The 16410-nt window shown below is 39.7% G+C and overlaps 1 protein-coding gene across 12 annotated transcripts in view; it reads right to left on the bottom strand.

Annotated features, from left to right (window-relative positions):
• The window catches only part of carm1 (coactivator-associated arginine methyltransferase 1), a 25019-nt gene extending 8609 nt beyond the window's left edge, over positions 1-16410 (bottom strand). For 2 of the 12 annotated variants that reach the window (XM_079830250.1, XM_079830260.1), the window contains exons 1-14: positions 16192-16346; positions 13673-13798; positions 13370-13476; positions 13055-13159; positions 11382-11492; positions 10492-10669; positions 6598-6688; positions 6289-6370; positions 5185-5270; positions 4963-5052; positions 1628-1765; positions 1451-1540; positions 1250-1362; positions 1027-1125 (exon numbers count right to left, since the gene is read on the bottom strand). In XM_079830250.1, coding sequence (XP_079686376.1) covers positions 1027-1125; positions 1250-1362; positions 1451-1540; positions 1628-1765; positions 4963-5052; positions 5185-5270; positions 6289-6370; positions 6598-6688; positions 10492-10669; positions 11382-11492; positions 13055-13159; positions 13370-13476; positions 13673-13798; positions 16192-16333 — 1558 coding nt within the window. In that variant the 5' untranslated portion in view covers positions 16334-16346. Of the gene's footprint in view, positions 1-1026; positions 1126-1249; positions 1363-1450; positions 1541-1627; positions 1766-4962; positions 5053-5184; positions 5271-6288; positions 6371-6597; positions 6689-10491; positions 10670-11381; positions 11493-13054; positions 13160-13369; positions 13477-13672; positions 13799-16191 lie in introns of all 12 variants that reach the window. The other 10 variants (XM_079830256.1, XM_079830252.1, XM_079830257.1 and 7 more) reach the window with 9 other exon arrangements.

The following is a 16410-nucleotide window of genomic DNA, read 5'->3' as shown; positions in this document are numbered from 1 at the left end:
CAACGGCTGTCCGAATTCAAGTGAACTGTATTAGTGGACTAACGTAGGGAATAGTGATTGAAGATAGTGATATGGTTTAGGGGGCATTTCGAATTCAGCCCCAGTGTCCTGCAGACAGAATTTAGCCCCAATTGTTGGCACTAACCTCTGCCTGACAGAGTTTGGACACCCATACATAGAGCTCTTGTAAACATACAAATACAGTAAACACAGAAGCTCAAACATGCTTTCTTGATGCATGAGAACCAATGAGGTCTGAGCTTCTGGATTCCTTTTACCAATGTCGTGTTCGAAATCGCCCCCTATAGCTTGCTTAACTTTATTTGTCCCTTTAAGGAAAAATTGTTTTGGGCAATACAGGTAAGCTGCATTACAAGATACCCACACCAATACATGATCACACAGTTGTGTCCTTTGTGAACTAGAGTTTAACAACCTGGTAGCCAGAGGAACAAAATAATTATTATAGCGGTTGTATCTGAACTTTGGAGTACGAAAAAGTCAACCAGATGGAATTTGTTCGTATTCTGGATACAGCACATGAGAAGGGTCCAAAGTCATTTTCTTTGCCTGTTAAAATTATTTTGTTGAATATGGACTGTAGATCAAGCCCCAGAGCCTCATTGCTATACGCACAAACTGGTTCAACTGAGATCTAAGAGTAACTGTTATATTACCGAACCAGACTGCTATACCATACAGTATGATGGATTCAATACAGGCATGATAAAACAGCAACCTGACCCTTTGAGCAACTCCAAACAGTCTGAGCCTCCATAAAAAGTACATTTTTTGTTGCACCTTTCGACACAGATTATCCAGATTGTTTCAGCTGTGGGCGCCATCTCCTGGTGAGACGTGGGAATTCATTCACTTTGTGTTTCAAAGATGAACCGAAGTTTTATGGATTTGGAGAGACAGGATGTAAATTTTTGGGTGAATGGTCTCTTTAAATTAACCACACCAGAGCTCATTTCACTCAAAATATGTGTGTATGTGTGAGTATGTTTGTGTAAATATCCATACGTGCGTGCGTGTCTGTACCAAGGGGGATGAGATTGTTGTGGGATACTGTTGTCCCACCTCCGCCAATGACAGTGCTGAGATCATAGGCCGTAGGCATCCCTGACAGACAGAAAGAGAAGAAAAATGTCAGTGACATTACTCCAAATTCCAAGTTGGATGGAAGGAATTGTGGCCAACTGATGTAAATGTGAAAAGAAGTCAGGAATGATTGCATAAGAGCTACCCGACACAGCCATGCCTTGGCTCATGCTATAGGTTCCCCCAGTGTTCCACATGTTCTCTGAAGGGGAGGAATAGTGTGACCCTGGAGGTGGGGTGGGTGTTGTGCCCGTGTACCTGCAGAACACAGCATAGCGTAAGCAACATGTCTCAGACACTTATGAAACTTATTAAACACTTAACGGTTTCCAAAGTGTCCTCTCACCGGAAGAAGGGGTTCTTGAGATCAAGTAGATTACTGGACTTGGAGCCTGTCTGGTCCACTTGAGCAACAATACTAATGTCATAGCTTTGTCTGCGAGAGGAAGTGAAAACAAATGAGACCGTTAACCACCTGACGTTCGCAACCTGAGAGTTACCACAAAGAATAGTGTGTCTTCACCTCTTGTTAGCGATTAAATGTGCAGTGCCTGACATGGTGTCCCCTGCCTTGGCAAAGAGAGGTGACTGCAGCAGACAGCGCACCTGGTACCAGTGAGTGAGGGGTTCGGTGGGGGCTGTAGAGAGCCACACCGTCATCCTGTACACAGACACACAGCATAAGAGCAGACCTGTCACAATAATCTGATTACAAATTATTCAAAATCAAAAACATGATTATAGTCCCTCAAAAAAAGAGAAAAAGAGGAAATGTTATATAAATGATCACACAACTACTATTGATGTAAATTGTCAGGGAGATTAATAATCGATTTTTATTAAAATTAACGATTAATCAATCGATATCGTTAATTCCACAAAACGCACATGGAGAACTTCAAATATAGTAGCAACTTCAAATAGCAAAGGCTGCAATGGTACATGCATCCTGTTATACTTTCGGCGTGCACAAGGGTCCGCGTAACATTAAAAAAAAAAATCGGAGGGTGTACATGGAGGCTCTTTTCGGCCATCCGTGTGCCTCCCACTTTTTCACGCAGTTACTAAGCACCAATTGTGAATGCGGCGGAAAAACAACATGGACTTCGAGTTTGAACAGAGGCTGTGTGAAGAAGCCCTCCGCAATCCTAAATAGTTAAAACAATATAAAAGACAGCCAGATGTGCAATAATTCGTGGACGCAAATCTACTGCACGTGTGGAACCCCAGCATACACTTTAAGTAGTATAAATACAAGTAGTCCGCGCTGTCCGCAGCCGTCTGTGTACATGTCCGAACCGGAGTATATCCGAGGCTTAAGGCCAAAGTATCTTTTTACACATAAGCCGCGTTTCCACCGCAGGAACTTTACCCCGGAACCAGGAACTTTGGGGGGGAACTCGGTGTGTTTCGACCGCAGGAACCAGGGTCTAAATGAAGTTCCGGGTAAATATTTCCCCCTCCAAACGGCCCTGCTTGCGAGGTGGGACTTTTCAAAAGTTCCCGAACTTTCGGGGGTGGGACTTGGGCGCTGAACATGCTGATTGGTTGAGCTCTCGCAGCTATTTTTTTTTCCACCGCCATATTTACAAGTCTTTTGCGAGGTTCGTTCCGTGGGTTTTGCGTTCAGTAAATATTTTTTTTGCAACAATGGAGTTCAACAAAAAATTCGACCGATGGACCGACGACGAGGTTCAGGCTTTATTGAGCATATAAGCGGAGGAGGACATCCAGCGGGAACTGGAAACGGCGACCCGCAATGAAAAGGTATAACTGAAGATATCGACTCGGTTCCAGTCACACTGGAAAACAGTGCAGAGAGAAGTTGAAGAAATTAGACAAGATTACAAGAAATTAAAGGATCATAACAACCGGAGCGGTTCCGACCGGCGTACCAACAAGTGTTATGACCGCCTGGACGCGTTGCTGGGACACAGACCGTCCTTTTCTGGCGCAGCGGTAACGAAAGACTCGGCTAGTGCGTTGTTGGAAACCATCCAGGAATCCGAGTGGGTTGAAGGTAAATATATCATCTTGGTATCATCTATTAAACTCGTTGCAGTGTTTAAACACGTTGCAGTAACTTTTTTCAACGTGCTTTTCCAGACGTAACGAGTGGCCCTGATGAATCGCAGGCAACGGAGACCAGCGTGTTTTCCCCCGCGGTCACCAGTACGTTATAAAGCTGACAAAAATGTGTATATATTTTAAAACTGATGTGTAATCCTTAATGGTTTTGTTGTTTTTAATTGTAAACTTAAATTGCCCATGATAAAAATTGCACACTGGGCATTGTTCAAGCTGGGCAAACAATTGTTCATTATTTGTAGTGAAAACACTTTAAATAATTAATTGATGGTTTCTATTGTTTCATGGTTGCCTTGTGTATTAATTTCCATGTGTTTCTGTGCAATTTTTCTACTTAGGGAAAAGGAAAAGGGACTGTGACTTTCTTGATGCACTGAGGGACATGGATCGGATGCTAACCGGCCGTCCTGCAGCATGGACAAGAACTGACCAATATATGCAGCTGTTACTGGAGAGCCAGGCCGAGGAGAGATGAGGAGGCAAGAGCTGGCATTCCACCAGTCAGAAGCGGAAGAAAGCAGACGGCAGCAGAGGGACAGTTTGTCCAGTTGTTCAAGAAGTAGCCACAATGACCAGCCGCTTGAATGAAGCATTTGCACTACCACATTTGTACTTTATATATTGTACGTGTTGGCACAGCTCTTGGAAAGGTTACTGAAAAATACACTTTTTTTATATTGTTGTTTTCACATTTTATATTTTCATTTTATTGTTCTAGTAATTTATTTGTCTTTGCACACTTTTATTTTAATTTTGTAAGAACTAATCTGTCTAAAATAAAGTCAAATGTGTAAAATGTCACTGTGTCTTTAATTTCCACATTTTAACTATATAACCACATTCTAATTGTATTCATATAGTGTAGGAAGCAAATAAAAGGGCTGCTGCTCGCAAGTCTTTCTGAATATGCACATAAACATATCTAGCAAACCCAAATATTATATTTTTAAATGTATAACTATGTGAATGTAGTAGGCTATAATAACTTATAACCACAACTTAAGTGAAGCCATAAGTGTGGTCCTGCTTCATTTCAAATTTGAGGAAGAAGTCTCTAAAATTATGCATTTAATGAAGCATATTGTAATACTAGTCATGTGGTTTATTTATGTTTTTGTGAATGTTAAGAGATGTTATTGTGATAAAAAAAATAAAATACTTGCAGTCTAGTACCTAATCTTTCAACTGCTTAATTCAGTCTATTGTTTTCATTCAATTAACTTTTCACACATCTGTCATGAATGACTGAAACCTCATTATCCTTTTATAGAAAATGTTTTGTTTTGGAATTGAGCTATTACAACACATTCAGATTTTGGATTGCCCATCATCCCATTTTGCATTAAAATGGTCAAACCAGGTGAAAGTGCACGTTTAAATAAGCAGTGTTGGTAATGTGTGTACATAATCAGCAAAAGCAGCGCTGCTTGCATCACCTACACTTGTTATTGTTGCAGACAGTATCGCGCAAAAGAGATTACTGTCCGTCGGTGACTGGGAGGAGCAGCCGCGCGCATTCCCACGTCACCGGACTAATTTGCCTAATCTCCCCGGTACTTTAGACCGCGGTGGAAACGCAGATTGTAGCAGATCTGGGGGAGAAAAAGTTCCTGGGAAAAAAGTTCCTGGTACAAATAGTTCCGGGTAATTTCGGTGGAAACGCGGCTATACGTGAGGGTCAGCAACTCAGCATACAGTGCGTGTGATCAGAAGCGCAGATTTTTCTAACCGTGTGTACTTGTACATAAAGAGAAATGTTTTGGAACGTACGCTGATCCAATGAATGCGACATCAAACCAAAAAGCCAGCCCATGTACAAGCCCTGAATGCATCATGTGGAATTTGAAGGGGATTTCTATCCTGGGAAGAGCAAGAAAGAAGAATAATATACATTTAAAAAAAATTGACAGACAGACATTATTTTTTGCCATATTTTAAAATAAAAAGGCTACATTTAAATGCAATAAAATGATGCAGTTGGTGGACCCATACTTGTAAAGATCATCTTCTTTAGCGTCTAAAAAGTTGACCGTATATTTCACTGATTTGGCCATAAGGATCCGGATATCAAAAGTGTCCTGAAAGAAATCAGAGAATACATGAGAAATGCCAAGACAAGACATCTCAATATAACACGCAGTCCTGCATGCGGAGGAGGATGTAACGGGTCAAATCAAACAGGACGATGCGCTGTGAGGCCTCTTGTCAAGGGCTGAGCCACAGTAAATCAGACTCAGTCCTAGCTCAGAGGGCTCTCCTGCCTCAGCCTGAACTCTGGAGGATGCTACAACAGCCCCCCCTAGAGCCAGACCACAGCAGGTCACTGTCCCAGCAGTGTAACACCATTACAGACACCTCAAATGCCTGAACAGCTGACTACTGCTGGATATAAACCACACACAGAATGTAAACTATAATTATGATGCTTAGAAATCAGTGGACTGAAAACCGAGCACACAATCGACATGTTAATTGGCCTCTCAAGGGCACGAAAGTGGAAAAAGTAGCTCTGATGGATTTCAAAACACTGAGGATCCTAGATGAAAATCAACTTCTAGAATTGCATGCGTTCTTGTTCACATAAAGACATGCTTCATAAACCTTCCTTGATGGATCTAAATTTATTGCATACCCCTTGACCACACACAAACAGTGAGCTCAGAAGCCCTGACCACAAAGTACAGCCTTTCATCACAGGCACAAAGCAAGCATACATACTTCCCCGTCTCCTACATGAAACTACCATTGAATACATTTTCCTAATCCATGAAGCATACTGCCTTTCCCCATTTCCTAGAAACATCCTCACCGTTCTCATTTGGGCTCAAGTACGTAACTCAATCCTGTCCGTATTTACCCTCAAGGCCTCTATAGCCAGTGAGGAGACAAATCTCCAGTTACCTTCATACTTCACACACAATTTATCAGTAAAATCTTTCCTCTGAAGGCACACACACACACACACAAGCTAATGTGTTTTTATGGCTTTCTGCCTTATGAACTTTCCAAACTGTGGCTAAGTTTAAAAAGCTAGCATGCACTAACGAATTAACTAGCACACACCCTATCCGCTAGTCATTCCCTCCCATTTCTCACCACAATAGGCTGTCTGAAGTATTCATCAACCGCAGCTCCTCTCAGCGCGGACAAATCCACCCCATGGAAAGATGGCTGGTACCTGAAAGACAAGAAATGTCAGTTTATCAAGTATAAACAAAATAAATCTTCCATTTATGTCTTAGTCATCTGCTGCAGTCTTAAATGACAGTTTATTTACACTTTGAGTCTGTCATTTGACATCTGCTACCCGTTACATGACTGCCTGCTTATTTACTCACACACGAACATTTTGCATCTTTACTCCCTCCCCACCCAATGTCCTTATCCTCTTTTTAGAAAGCTCACCAGAAATTGGCCTTCGTAAACTGCTCCATGTAAAGCTGCTCATCTGTGAAAGGAGCGAGGTGAACGTCTCCAATGGTGGGAAACATTTTGCCTGTAAAAGAACAGAGGTGTGATATATACAAATATTGAACTATTAGTGGTTTAACTGTACATGTATTCATAGCAAAAATGTCCGGTACGCCAAACAAATACAGTGTTGTTTTAACCACTGCATGTGCAGAAGTTCTCTGTGTGTGGAATATAATTTAAAAATTTTGAGTTTCCCCACAGGAAGGGATAATATTGTTTATATCGCTGCCAGATAAGTGCATGATCCAAACTGCCGTAAACAAGAGACGTCTTAAACAAAGCGCTTCGAAAATATTGATATGTATCAATACTGAAATCTCCTGAACAAGTACAGAATTCTCCAGATCAAAACACAGACAAAGAAGAAGCAGAAATGAGCACTCATATGCAAGCAGATGCATATGAAAAATAATGTGATCATGTTTATTGTTATTGAATTAAATGTCGGCCCAGGAAGTGGTATACGACTGGAGGTGTTGATGGTTTGGAGGTGTTGGTGTTCAGCAGAGCTGAAGATGTTGAGGTTCTCTTTGGGAGTGACGAGGATGGACAGGATCAGGAATGAGTACATCAGAGGGACAGCACATGTGAGATGCTTTGGAGACAAAGTTAGAGAGGCCAGGTTGAGATGGTTTGGACATGTTCAGAGGAGGGAGAGTGAATATATTGGTAAAAGTATGCTGAGGTTAGAGCTGCCAGGCAGGAGGTCGAGAGGAAGACCAAAGAGGAGATTTATGGATGTAGTGAAGGAGGACATGAAGGTAGTCGGTTTGAGAGAAGAGGATGCAGGGGATAGGGCTAGATGGAGGCAGATGATTCGCTGTGGCGATCCCTGAAGGGAACAGCCGAAAGGAAAAGAAGATGGACTTGATCTACTCCATCTGTGTTTTGATAATCTTTCTGAATCCGATCTGGATGTAGCAATTTTTTTCAGCTTTTTGCTCAATGTTTTTATTTTATTTTATTAAACTTAACCACATTCAAGTGTTGATAAAAAAAGAATGCATGAACAGGGTTTTTCCTGGGTCAAAAATGGTCTTCGGTGGTGGCTGACAGACATGGTCATCCATACACACAGACACGCACAGTAAAAAAGTACCCTACCCACGTGATCAGCAAGTGCAATACTGACAATACATTTTAAATAAATTCAAAGAAAGTTTGTAATTTTTGCTCATCTTGTTTTGATACCTTGATGTTTGTTTTTGTTCCTCATTTTTACACTATTTTACAGATCATTGTTTTGGTATATAATCATATCAATATTAAAAAGTAGTATAAAAAAAAAAGAACAAATAGCCTAATTTTCTGCCATATACAATTTCATAAAATTATCAGCTAGCTAATAACAACTTTGTTCTGGGTTCACCTCATTCCAGTCTAAACTAAATGATTTATAGGCTATTGATTTTACTACACATTGTGAGCATAAGCTGAAAGACTGTGGATAATTAAAAATAACTCTTACACCCACTCTTGCTAAATTGGGTAAGCACACTTGTGTTCTCATTTCAGATGTGTTCTGAGTAAATGATTAAACTGATTCGCAAGTTCAGTGTTGGACAGATCGGTTGTTCTAACCAGTCGTTAAAATGACTCGGTTCAAACGAGTCATTAGGTCGTGAATCGGACATTAGCAGACGCGTTGTGTGCGAATCCCGTCTGTTAGAACATCGCGAAAGATTTGTCAACACACAGAAAACACTTCATAACTGGATAGAATTTGTTTCCTGTTTATTGAAAGTATGCTTTATGTCAGCTGGTCAGAGAAGAGAGTCAACGTTTTTTGAGCGCAATTCACACCCAGCGGTAATTAAAGGAAAACATCGTCTGATAGCGCCACGTGCAACATGGATTCGGTCTTCCGACCTTTTGATTTTGATGAATGTAATATGTGAAATATTAGAAAGTGTAACAGTAATGATTCAATCAGTCATGTGGCAGGATAGACCAAAGTCTGAACACCTCACAGCCCTCGTGACTTGTCTAATCAAATCATACTTAAACAAAGGGCCTGTGTGTTACACTGATTAGATCCGAACTGCATCATGTAGCCGCAAGAGATTGGAGAGTCGAACTCTTTGGGCGTCGGCCTTCCCCTCTATAAAAACTGGAACCGACCGTCAGCTCTTTGCATTCTCGCCACCACAAGGAACGGACCTCTTGGCATTTCGCCATGGAGGGGAAGACCAACCCTGGTCTTCCCAACCCTGAGAGAAGGCCTCCACGGAGAGAGAAACCGGCAGACTTCTGGAGCGACTTTCCTAAACTTCAAAGAAACTCACCTGGGACTCGCAAATCCTTAGCGAACTTCCCCGACGATTCGAACTCAGACACTTACACGAGAAGCCGTAGTAATGCAAGTATTCCATTTCACAATCAAACTGCTTGGAAAAGGTTGTCTGAATTATGAATTTATATGAATTTCTTGTGGGCTCTTGCGAAAAGACTGTGAAGTTGTCTCTCTCTCTCTGTCTCTCTCTCTCTCTCTCTCTCTTGTTAATTCTTCTTCCTTTTTTATTATTCGTTAAGTTTCATGTTTCCTTGTTTGTACCATATTGTTTGTTTTCTCCTACATATATATGCATATTTCCCCCGTATGAATCGTAGCTTTGTAAACTGTAGTTGTTTTATTAAAACCCAATGATTGCATTAAATTGAATCCGTATTGTTTTGCTCACAGATATCAAAGTCAATGAGACGTAAGATTTTAGCTACCCATTTAAGCTTGATTTTCTTGTATTACTCCTTCAGTGATACAAATGGTTCAAACATAAGAGATATTATTTGTCCTGATCAAACAGATCAATGTTTCTTAAGGTTTGTAAGATTGATAATTGATGAAGAAATCAATTTGGATAAAGGTTACTTTTAAATGATTAAAGGTTCCGTTATACGTAAATTTTTGTCTGTACAACAAGCAAATAATATTCATAGACTCATGAATATTCATACCATTTGAATTAATTATTCCCCAAAACTCATTGTTGCTACAAAAGCTAAAAATGCTTATTTTGAAGACAGAGAGAGTGGAGCTCTCTCGTTCTCTCTGTCACTCAGTTAACACAAGCGCAGCAGTCATCTACTACATCAATCATAAATCACAATAACTGATCAAATAAGGCTTTGGCGGGACAAATTTGTTTTGGCGGCCACCAAAAAATGTTCAATGTAGGAAAAACCCTGATGAAGCTAACATTGAATATTTTTTTGTTTAAAAGCAGAGGGTATGTTCTTTCTTTTGATATATTGCATGTTTAGATATTCATACAACAAAATATTCTGGGGGCTATTAAACTTTTGTGAAATTGTGTGAAACACTGGCGGGGAGAGAGTTAAAGGGTTAGTTCACCCAAAAATGAAAATTCTGCCATCATTTACTCACCCTTAAGTTGTTCCAAACCTGTATGAGTTTCTTTGTTGTGCTGAACAAAAAATAATATATTTTGAAGAATGTTTCTAAACAAGCAGAGAGAGCAACCATTGACTACCATAGTAGGGAAATAAATACTATGGTAGTCAATTGTTGCTCTTTCTTCAAAATATCATCTTTTGTGTTCAGCAGAACAAAGAAACTCAAACAGGTTTGGAACAACTTGAGGGTGAGTAAATGATGGCAGAATTTTCATTTTTGGGTGAACTATCTCTTTAATAATACTAAAATTTTTCCACCTGCTGTACCAAAAAACAAACAAACCGTGACTTCAAAACCGAGGTACATAGTGAACCGTCATTTTTGTGCACTATTACAAACTCCTATGACCCAAGCATGTGCCAATCTTCTGTTGATTGGTTCTTTTTATTGAATTAACCTTTTTCTCTTACCGTTAGGCTTGAGGAATTTCTTGGCATGTAGATAGCTCTCCAGCATCCTTTCGTTGAACAGCATGTAGCCCATGGGTTCAGAGATGATTATGTCAACCTGCTCGGGCAGGGACACTTCCTCCACTTTCCCAGGAATCACCACAACACGATCTGATAGCCTGTTACTGTTCACAAGAACCTGTGGACACACAATTATTAGCACTAGTATCACTTTCGATTAGTCGAGGTCAACGGCCATCTTATTATCTCCTAAGGCTGTATCGATATCAAAATTAGGGCTTTGGCATAAAAACAGATTTATTTTATTTAGTATTAATACCAGTTTTAATGCCATTTTTTTTTGTCATGCATTCCCATCCTTTTTAGGGGAGTAAAAATGACTATTACTGACTATTTAATAATATAAATATTTGTTTTATTATACCACCATACTTATTTTAGTACCAGTATAACAAAACAATTGCATGCACATTTATTAATGATTAAATGTGATTTTACATGTATACATATAACTTTGGGGTCAGTAAGATTTTTGGAAAGAAAATTATAGCAAGGATGCATAAAATTGATTAAAAGTGACAGTAAAGACAGGTTACAATATTTTTTTATTTATTTCAAAACACTGAACTTACTATTCAAAGAATCCTTAAAACAACCAAATAAAACATTAATTAATCAGGTATTAACTGGTTTCAACACTGATAAGAAATTTGTCTTGAGCACCAAATTAATGATTTCTGAAGGATCATGTGACACTGAAGACTGGAGTAATAATGCTGAAAATTCAGCTTTGCCAAGATAATTATTTTCTTAAAAAAACATTACCGACCTCAATTTTGAATGGCTAGTGTTTGTTAATGACTGATGAATCTGTATATGAAATGTCATACCTCTGCATGTTGAGCCATGGTGCTGGCCTCCACAGCATAAACTTTACGGGCACCAGCCTGAGCTGCGAAAAATGATAAAATTCCAGAGCCACAACCTACATCCAGCACCACCTGAGACAAGGAGGACACAGAGGGAGGAATGAGAACAAGAATCAATGCATTCAGATAATAATGCTTTCAGAGAAGCAGTCACAAAGGAATAACCTTTTTTTTTTGTTTTTAAATAGACTCAAGTGTCCTTTTTTACTTAATTGTAACAAGTCAACTGTTCCAGTTTCAGATATTTTGGTCTGGACAACATTAAAGCTAAAAGTCAAGGTCATAATAGCCAACATGTCTGACTAATAATAATAACAACAACAAAAAACAGAACAAGAAATGCTACAATAAACACAGATAAAGCAGTTCTGAAACCACTCAACTGTAATGAATTGAGAAATCAAATTTTTCTTGATCTTTTGACACTGTTACTATACTATAAAAACATCCTTTAAGTTTCAGAACTCAAAACTTCCTTGTTCATCCAAAAACAGCCTTTATTGAAACCAAGCTCAGAAAGACTTTGTCACATTATGACGTAATAGTGCGACTAAAGACTGCCTCTGTAGAATTTTCTGTTACTTAAATCGTGATTGAATCCTATCCGCTTGTTAAATCGTGACGTAAGGAACGCCGTTTCTGGGTCCAAGCCTCAACTCGTTTCACTTGAGAATGCTATCGACGGCCATTTATGAGCGCTATTTATTAATATTAAACATCAAACATTTTAAAAAGTTTAACATTTAAATACTTACAGTTTACACAACAGTCTCTGTGCTCACAGCGTTGCAGACATTAAAATTTTAATGATTTATCCATCTGGAATTTTGGTATGGAGATAAAGGTTATGATTATATATTTTTTTTGTAGTATTACACCGCATTGTGTGGTATATTAGCACCGTTTGTTGTTTTTCTTGTGGTATAAGATGGAGCGTTTGGACCCGGAAGCGCTGCCGCATCAGACTTATCAAACGGATAAAGAAAGCAATCGAAGAATCCTCCCTTTAAAATCACTGGAGCTGTCAAATCACAGTGCAAGTTTACCAGTAACAGTTCTGGACTCCCACCAAAACTTCAGTTATAGTCAATGACGCTGTTCACACTGCAAAATGAATCTCTTATTTACATTGTGTTTGCACTAAGTTGATAAAAGCATTCCAGAGAGTGCAGAAATTGAGTTGCAATGACGAGATCACTGCATTCATGCGCTCAACAGACATGTCTATCATCGGCTGCAATGCTCATCGCTGCAACCTTTCATGCCACAGGAGTAGATCTAAATATAATGCTATAATAAACACTTTTACAATTAGTTCATCTCGACAACTGTAATAAACGTAAAGACGTAGTAAAAGATTTCAAGAGAAAGTTCCACATGTAATACTTATTTCATACGGAAAGATGTTAGCCAATCACAGCTGTGGGTCTGTACACTGAAGTCTCACAACAGACACGCCCCTTCAAACTGAGGGCTAAAATCAGGGTAGAAAAGGGCCTTTCATTTCTAAATTGACAATTTTTTGTTAAAAAAATAACAATTAATACTAACACTAAGCGCACCTCAGAAAACATTATTTAAAAAAAATGCAGTTCATGACCCCTTTAAAAATACAGAGGGAAAAAATACAGTACTTTATCCTTAAAGTCAGTATGATTCTGGAGGATGGCTCGTTGATATGTTCCAGTTCGCACGTAATCCTGCATCATGTTTTGTTGCTGAGAGAGGTAGCCATAAAACTGAGAGAAAGAAAAAAAGAGAAAGACAACATTCATAACATGCCACTTCTGTTTATGCTAAACCATAAAAAAAAAACTTAGGATTTAAATGGTAGTTTGGATACCTGTTACTTATTAAAAAAGATATCTTACGGTTTTAAAATGAGTAAGAACAGGTCCATCAAATGCCCGCTTTGCATATTTATATACACAATATGAAGCCAAACAAACCTGGAAATACTGTACAGCTGAGGACTCCTCTGTCCTCTCACTGAAGACTGAACGTTCGCCCCTGTGTCCACGGCAATTCTTCAGGAGGTTATAGAATGAAGAGAAATCTGGCAAACACAACAACAGCGGACACATTATGAGATTACATGCTTCACAGCACCATCTCTTCATTCAGGTTTGCCTATAATCATTTAAATGTGTTTGTAAACCATGAGTGACTGCAGCTGTGCTTGTCTGAATGTCTCAGCGAACTGATAAATCACCGTAAAGGGTGATGCACTTGCAAAAGGAGGTGAACTCTACCTGCTGGAGATGCAAACTGCAGGAGGACACTGTTACAGCCCAGAGTAATGATGAAGGACTGCTTCCCAACACGACTGCATTCTGTCTCCCGCGATACTGAACATTTAAAGACACACGTCTCCTCATCTGTGGAGAAAAGCAATTGCACGGATATAAATATTCATGTATGATAATTCATTTATACTGTTATTATTAAACAAACAGACAGTCTCGGCCTAAAACAGATTGTGTTTGATATTCATTGAAAAACAGAATAAATTATTTGACATATATTTAGAAGAATGTTTCAACAGATTTTGTCCATACATCGGAAGCCAAATTTGGTCCCAAAAATACTGGAACCATTTGAATTTCATTATATATTTGTATATTTCTGTTCCACAAAAAAAGTCATACAGGTTAATAGGTGATTCATTACTTTAAGATGGGACAGGAGAAAGTTTATTTTAACAATAAAACAACAACAACATACACTTCAGCTTTAATATGAACTACACTAGCTCCTTAAAAGGTTACTACTACAAACTATACAAAAATGAAGCCAGGCAAACTAAATTAGTCCTGTTCAAAGACATTAACCTGGCCTTCTAATTCAATGCAACAGTATGCAGTAATGCCAGAATGAGGGATTTTGTCATTTATTTCCCCAGCTGTTGTAGGATTAGGTCAGGATTTCCATAGACAGATTAGGCTGGTATTCATTTATATAATTGAGTTGAAAACAAGAACAGTCTCTACAGCAGCTCAAGAAAATACCTCTGAAACAGGGGCAAGGCACTGAAGCCATGAAAATCTGAGCTTTAGAACATAAGCGATTCTTGGCATCAACTGTTCATAACTGAAGCCTTTGCTCTTTGGACTCCAAAAACAACCTAAAAGACTAAACAACTGTTTACAACAAGCTAAAGAGAAAACAGGTATACCACAGTGAAAGTGAAAGAAACAAATTGCTATACAAACGTGAATTAACCAGTCACAAGAGTGTGGAAGAGCTGAATTACTTCCTTAAAGTTGCACTCAGTATGTCATTAGCTAACATACAGTACAAAAGTACCAGTTTATTTGGCCATTTCATTATTTTCCGAACCATACTCATTGTGTTTGGAATTTCACGCAATCTGTTTTGTTTATGCTTTGTACAGCACCTTGAGGCACTTTGTGTACAGCATAAAGACATTTGTCATTTTAACCCCCTCAACAGCACAACAAGACCGGCCATGTGATGTAAACACGGCAGCCAAAGGGGCATGTACAACAAACGACTCGTATTTCATAATTATTAATCTCACGAGTGTAAATAATTGTAATATTTCTTTGTGAAATGCAAAACACCAGCACATTTATCATTTATTTATATTTTTTACGCAACAATGAATATGTAAGAGCATAACGTTACTCTTTCACGTACGTGCATAAAACGCCCAAAATATCCCTCACACACTAATTAAACTTGGGCTTTCGACGAAAAAAAAAATGCTGAGGGTGCTGCTGCAAGTGGGGCTTGAAGAAATAAAACTTTTAAAAAAAGAAAGAAATCTATAGGATGTGGGTCACGCATCTGTTTCAGTAAGACATTCATCTCATCCACGGGACATCGGCAGGATGAGGCTCCAAACAAAAGCACTGAGCGCTGAATGAACAGGCGGGACATTGGAGAAAGGGAGGCGGGGGACCCGCTATTGTTCCCCGCTGAACAAAGATGAATGACCAAACGGCGCTACCGTAAGAAACCTCCGCGAAATTCACATTACTTTCGCAATGTCTTCTGCACTTCGAGTAAGAGAACCCGGGCTGTTTGGTGGTACACTATAGTAAAAGTAGAGGTGGCGCAGAACTGCGCGCCTGGGATGTGCGCAATCAATCAAGTAAACTCGCAGCATCCATTCAGCCCATCATCCAACCAGGTTAAAACAATTTCAATAAACACATCAACCGTTTACACAAATAAAACCAATGCACAACATAACTAAAGAGGTTTCTTTTGCACTTTCTGAAGCGTAATAGTATGACTGAAGGTTTAGACTGCGGCTAACTATATAGGCGCCAATCAACATTATCCAAATCCTTCCTTATTGCCAGCTAAAAATGTCTGGAAGAAAGCCTGGATCAACAGGACATGCATCTAGGGGGGGAAAACCATGCACAATACATGTATATTTTAGACTGTAGAAACCCACTCAGTGCTGGATTGCCGCGGCTCGTGCGTATTAGCTGGGTAGCAGCTAACTATAAGCAGCTTAACACAATACGAAGTGTTTACGGATGCTAACATGCTACGATCAACGTGGTTTGTGGCATACTTGTTACAACCAAACCCCTGGCACCCGCGACTTTACATGTTTTAGAGAGCATGCACGGGCACGAGGGCCGTATCTGAGATCACAACTCAAAAGCCAAAGGTTGATCAGGGGTTGCAACACACGCACATGCCGCACGCGCATCACTCTCATTAGGCTAAGCTAGGATACACCGCTCAGCTGAGGCCGGATGCAAAGTGTTTAAAACCAGCGTCTACTTACTGTTCGAGAGGCTTATGAGAGCCGCGTCCTGGTTTGTTTTGATCTCTAGTCGCAGAGGCTGCTGCTCTGAATGTCGCTGTATGTCTCCATTGGCGTCTCCGATGGAGAGGAGACGCACGCCTGAGAACACGGACACCGCCATCTTCGATCTGGGGAGAGTCATGCAGGCAGCTCGCAGCGGCTCAGATCTCCCCTGGAGTCAATGGTCAAGATAGGCCT

Source organism: Gobio gobio (genome assembly GCF_949357685.1).
Source record: "Gobio gobio genome assembly, chromosome: 1".
Classification (NCBI taxonomy): domain Eukaryota; kingdom Metazoa; phylum Chordata; class Actinopteri; order Cypriniformes; family Gobionidae; genus Gobio; species Gobio gobio.
The sequence above is the reverse complement of the archived record's forward strand: the minus strand, read 5'-3'. Positions and strand labels throughout refer to the sequence as shown.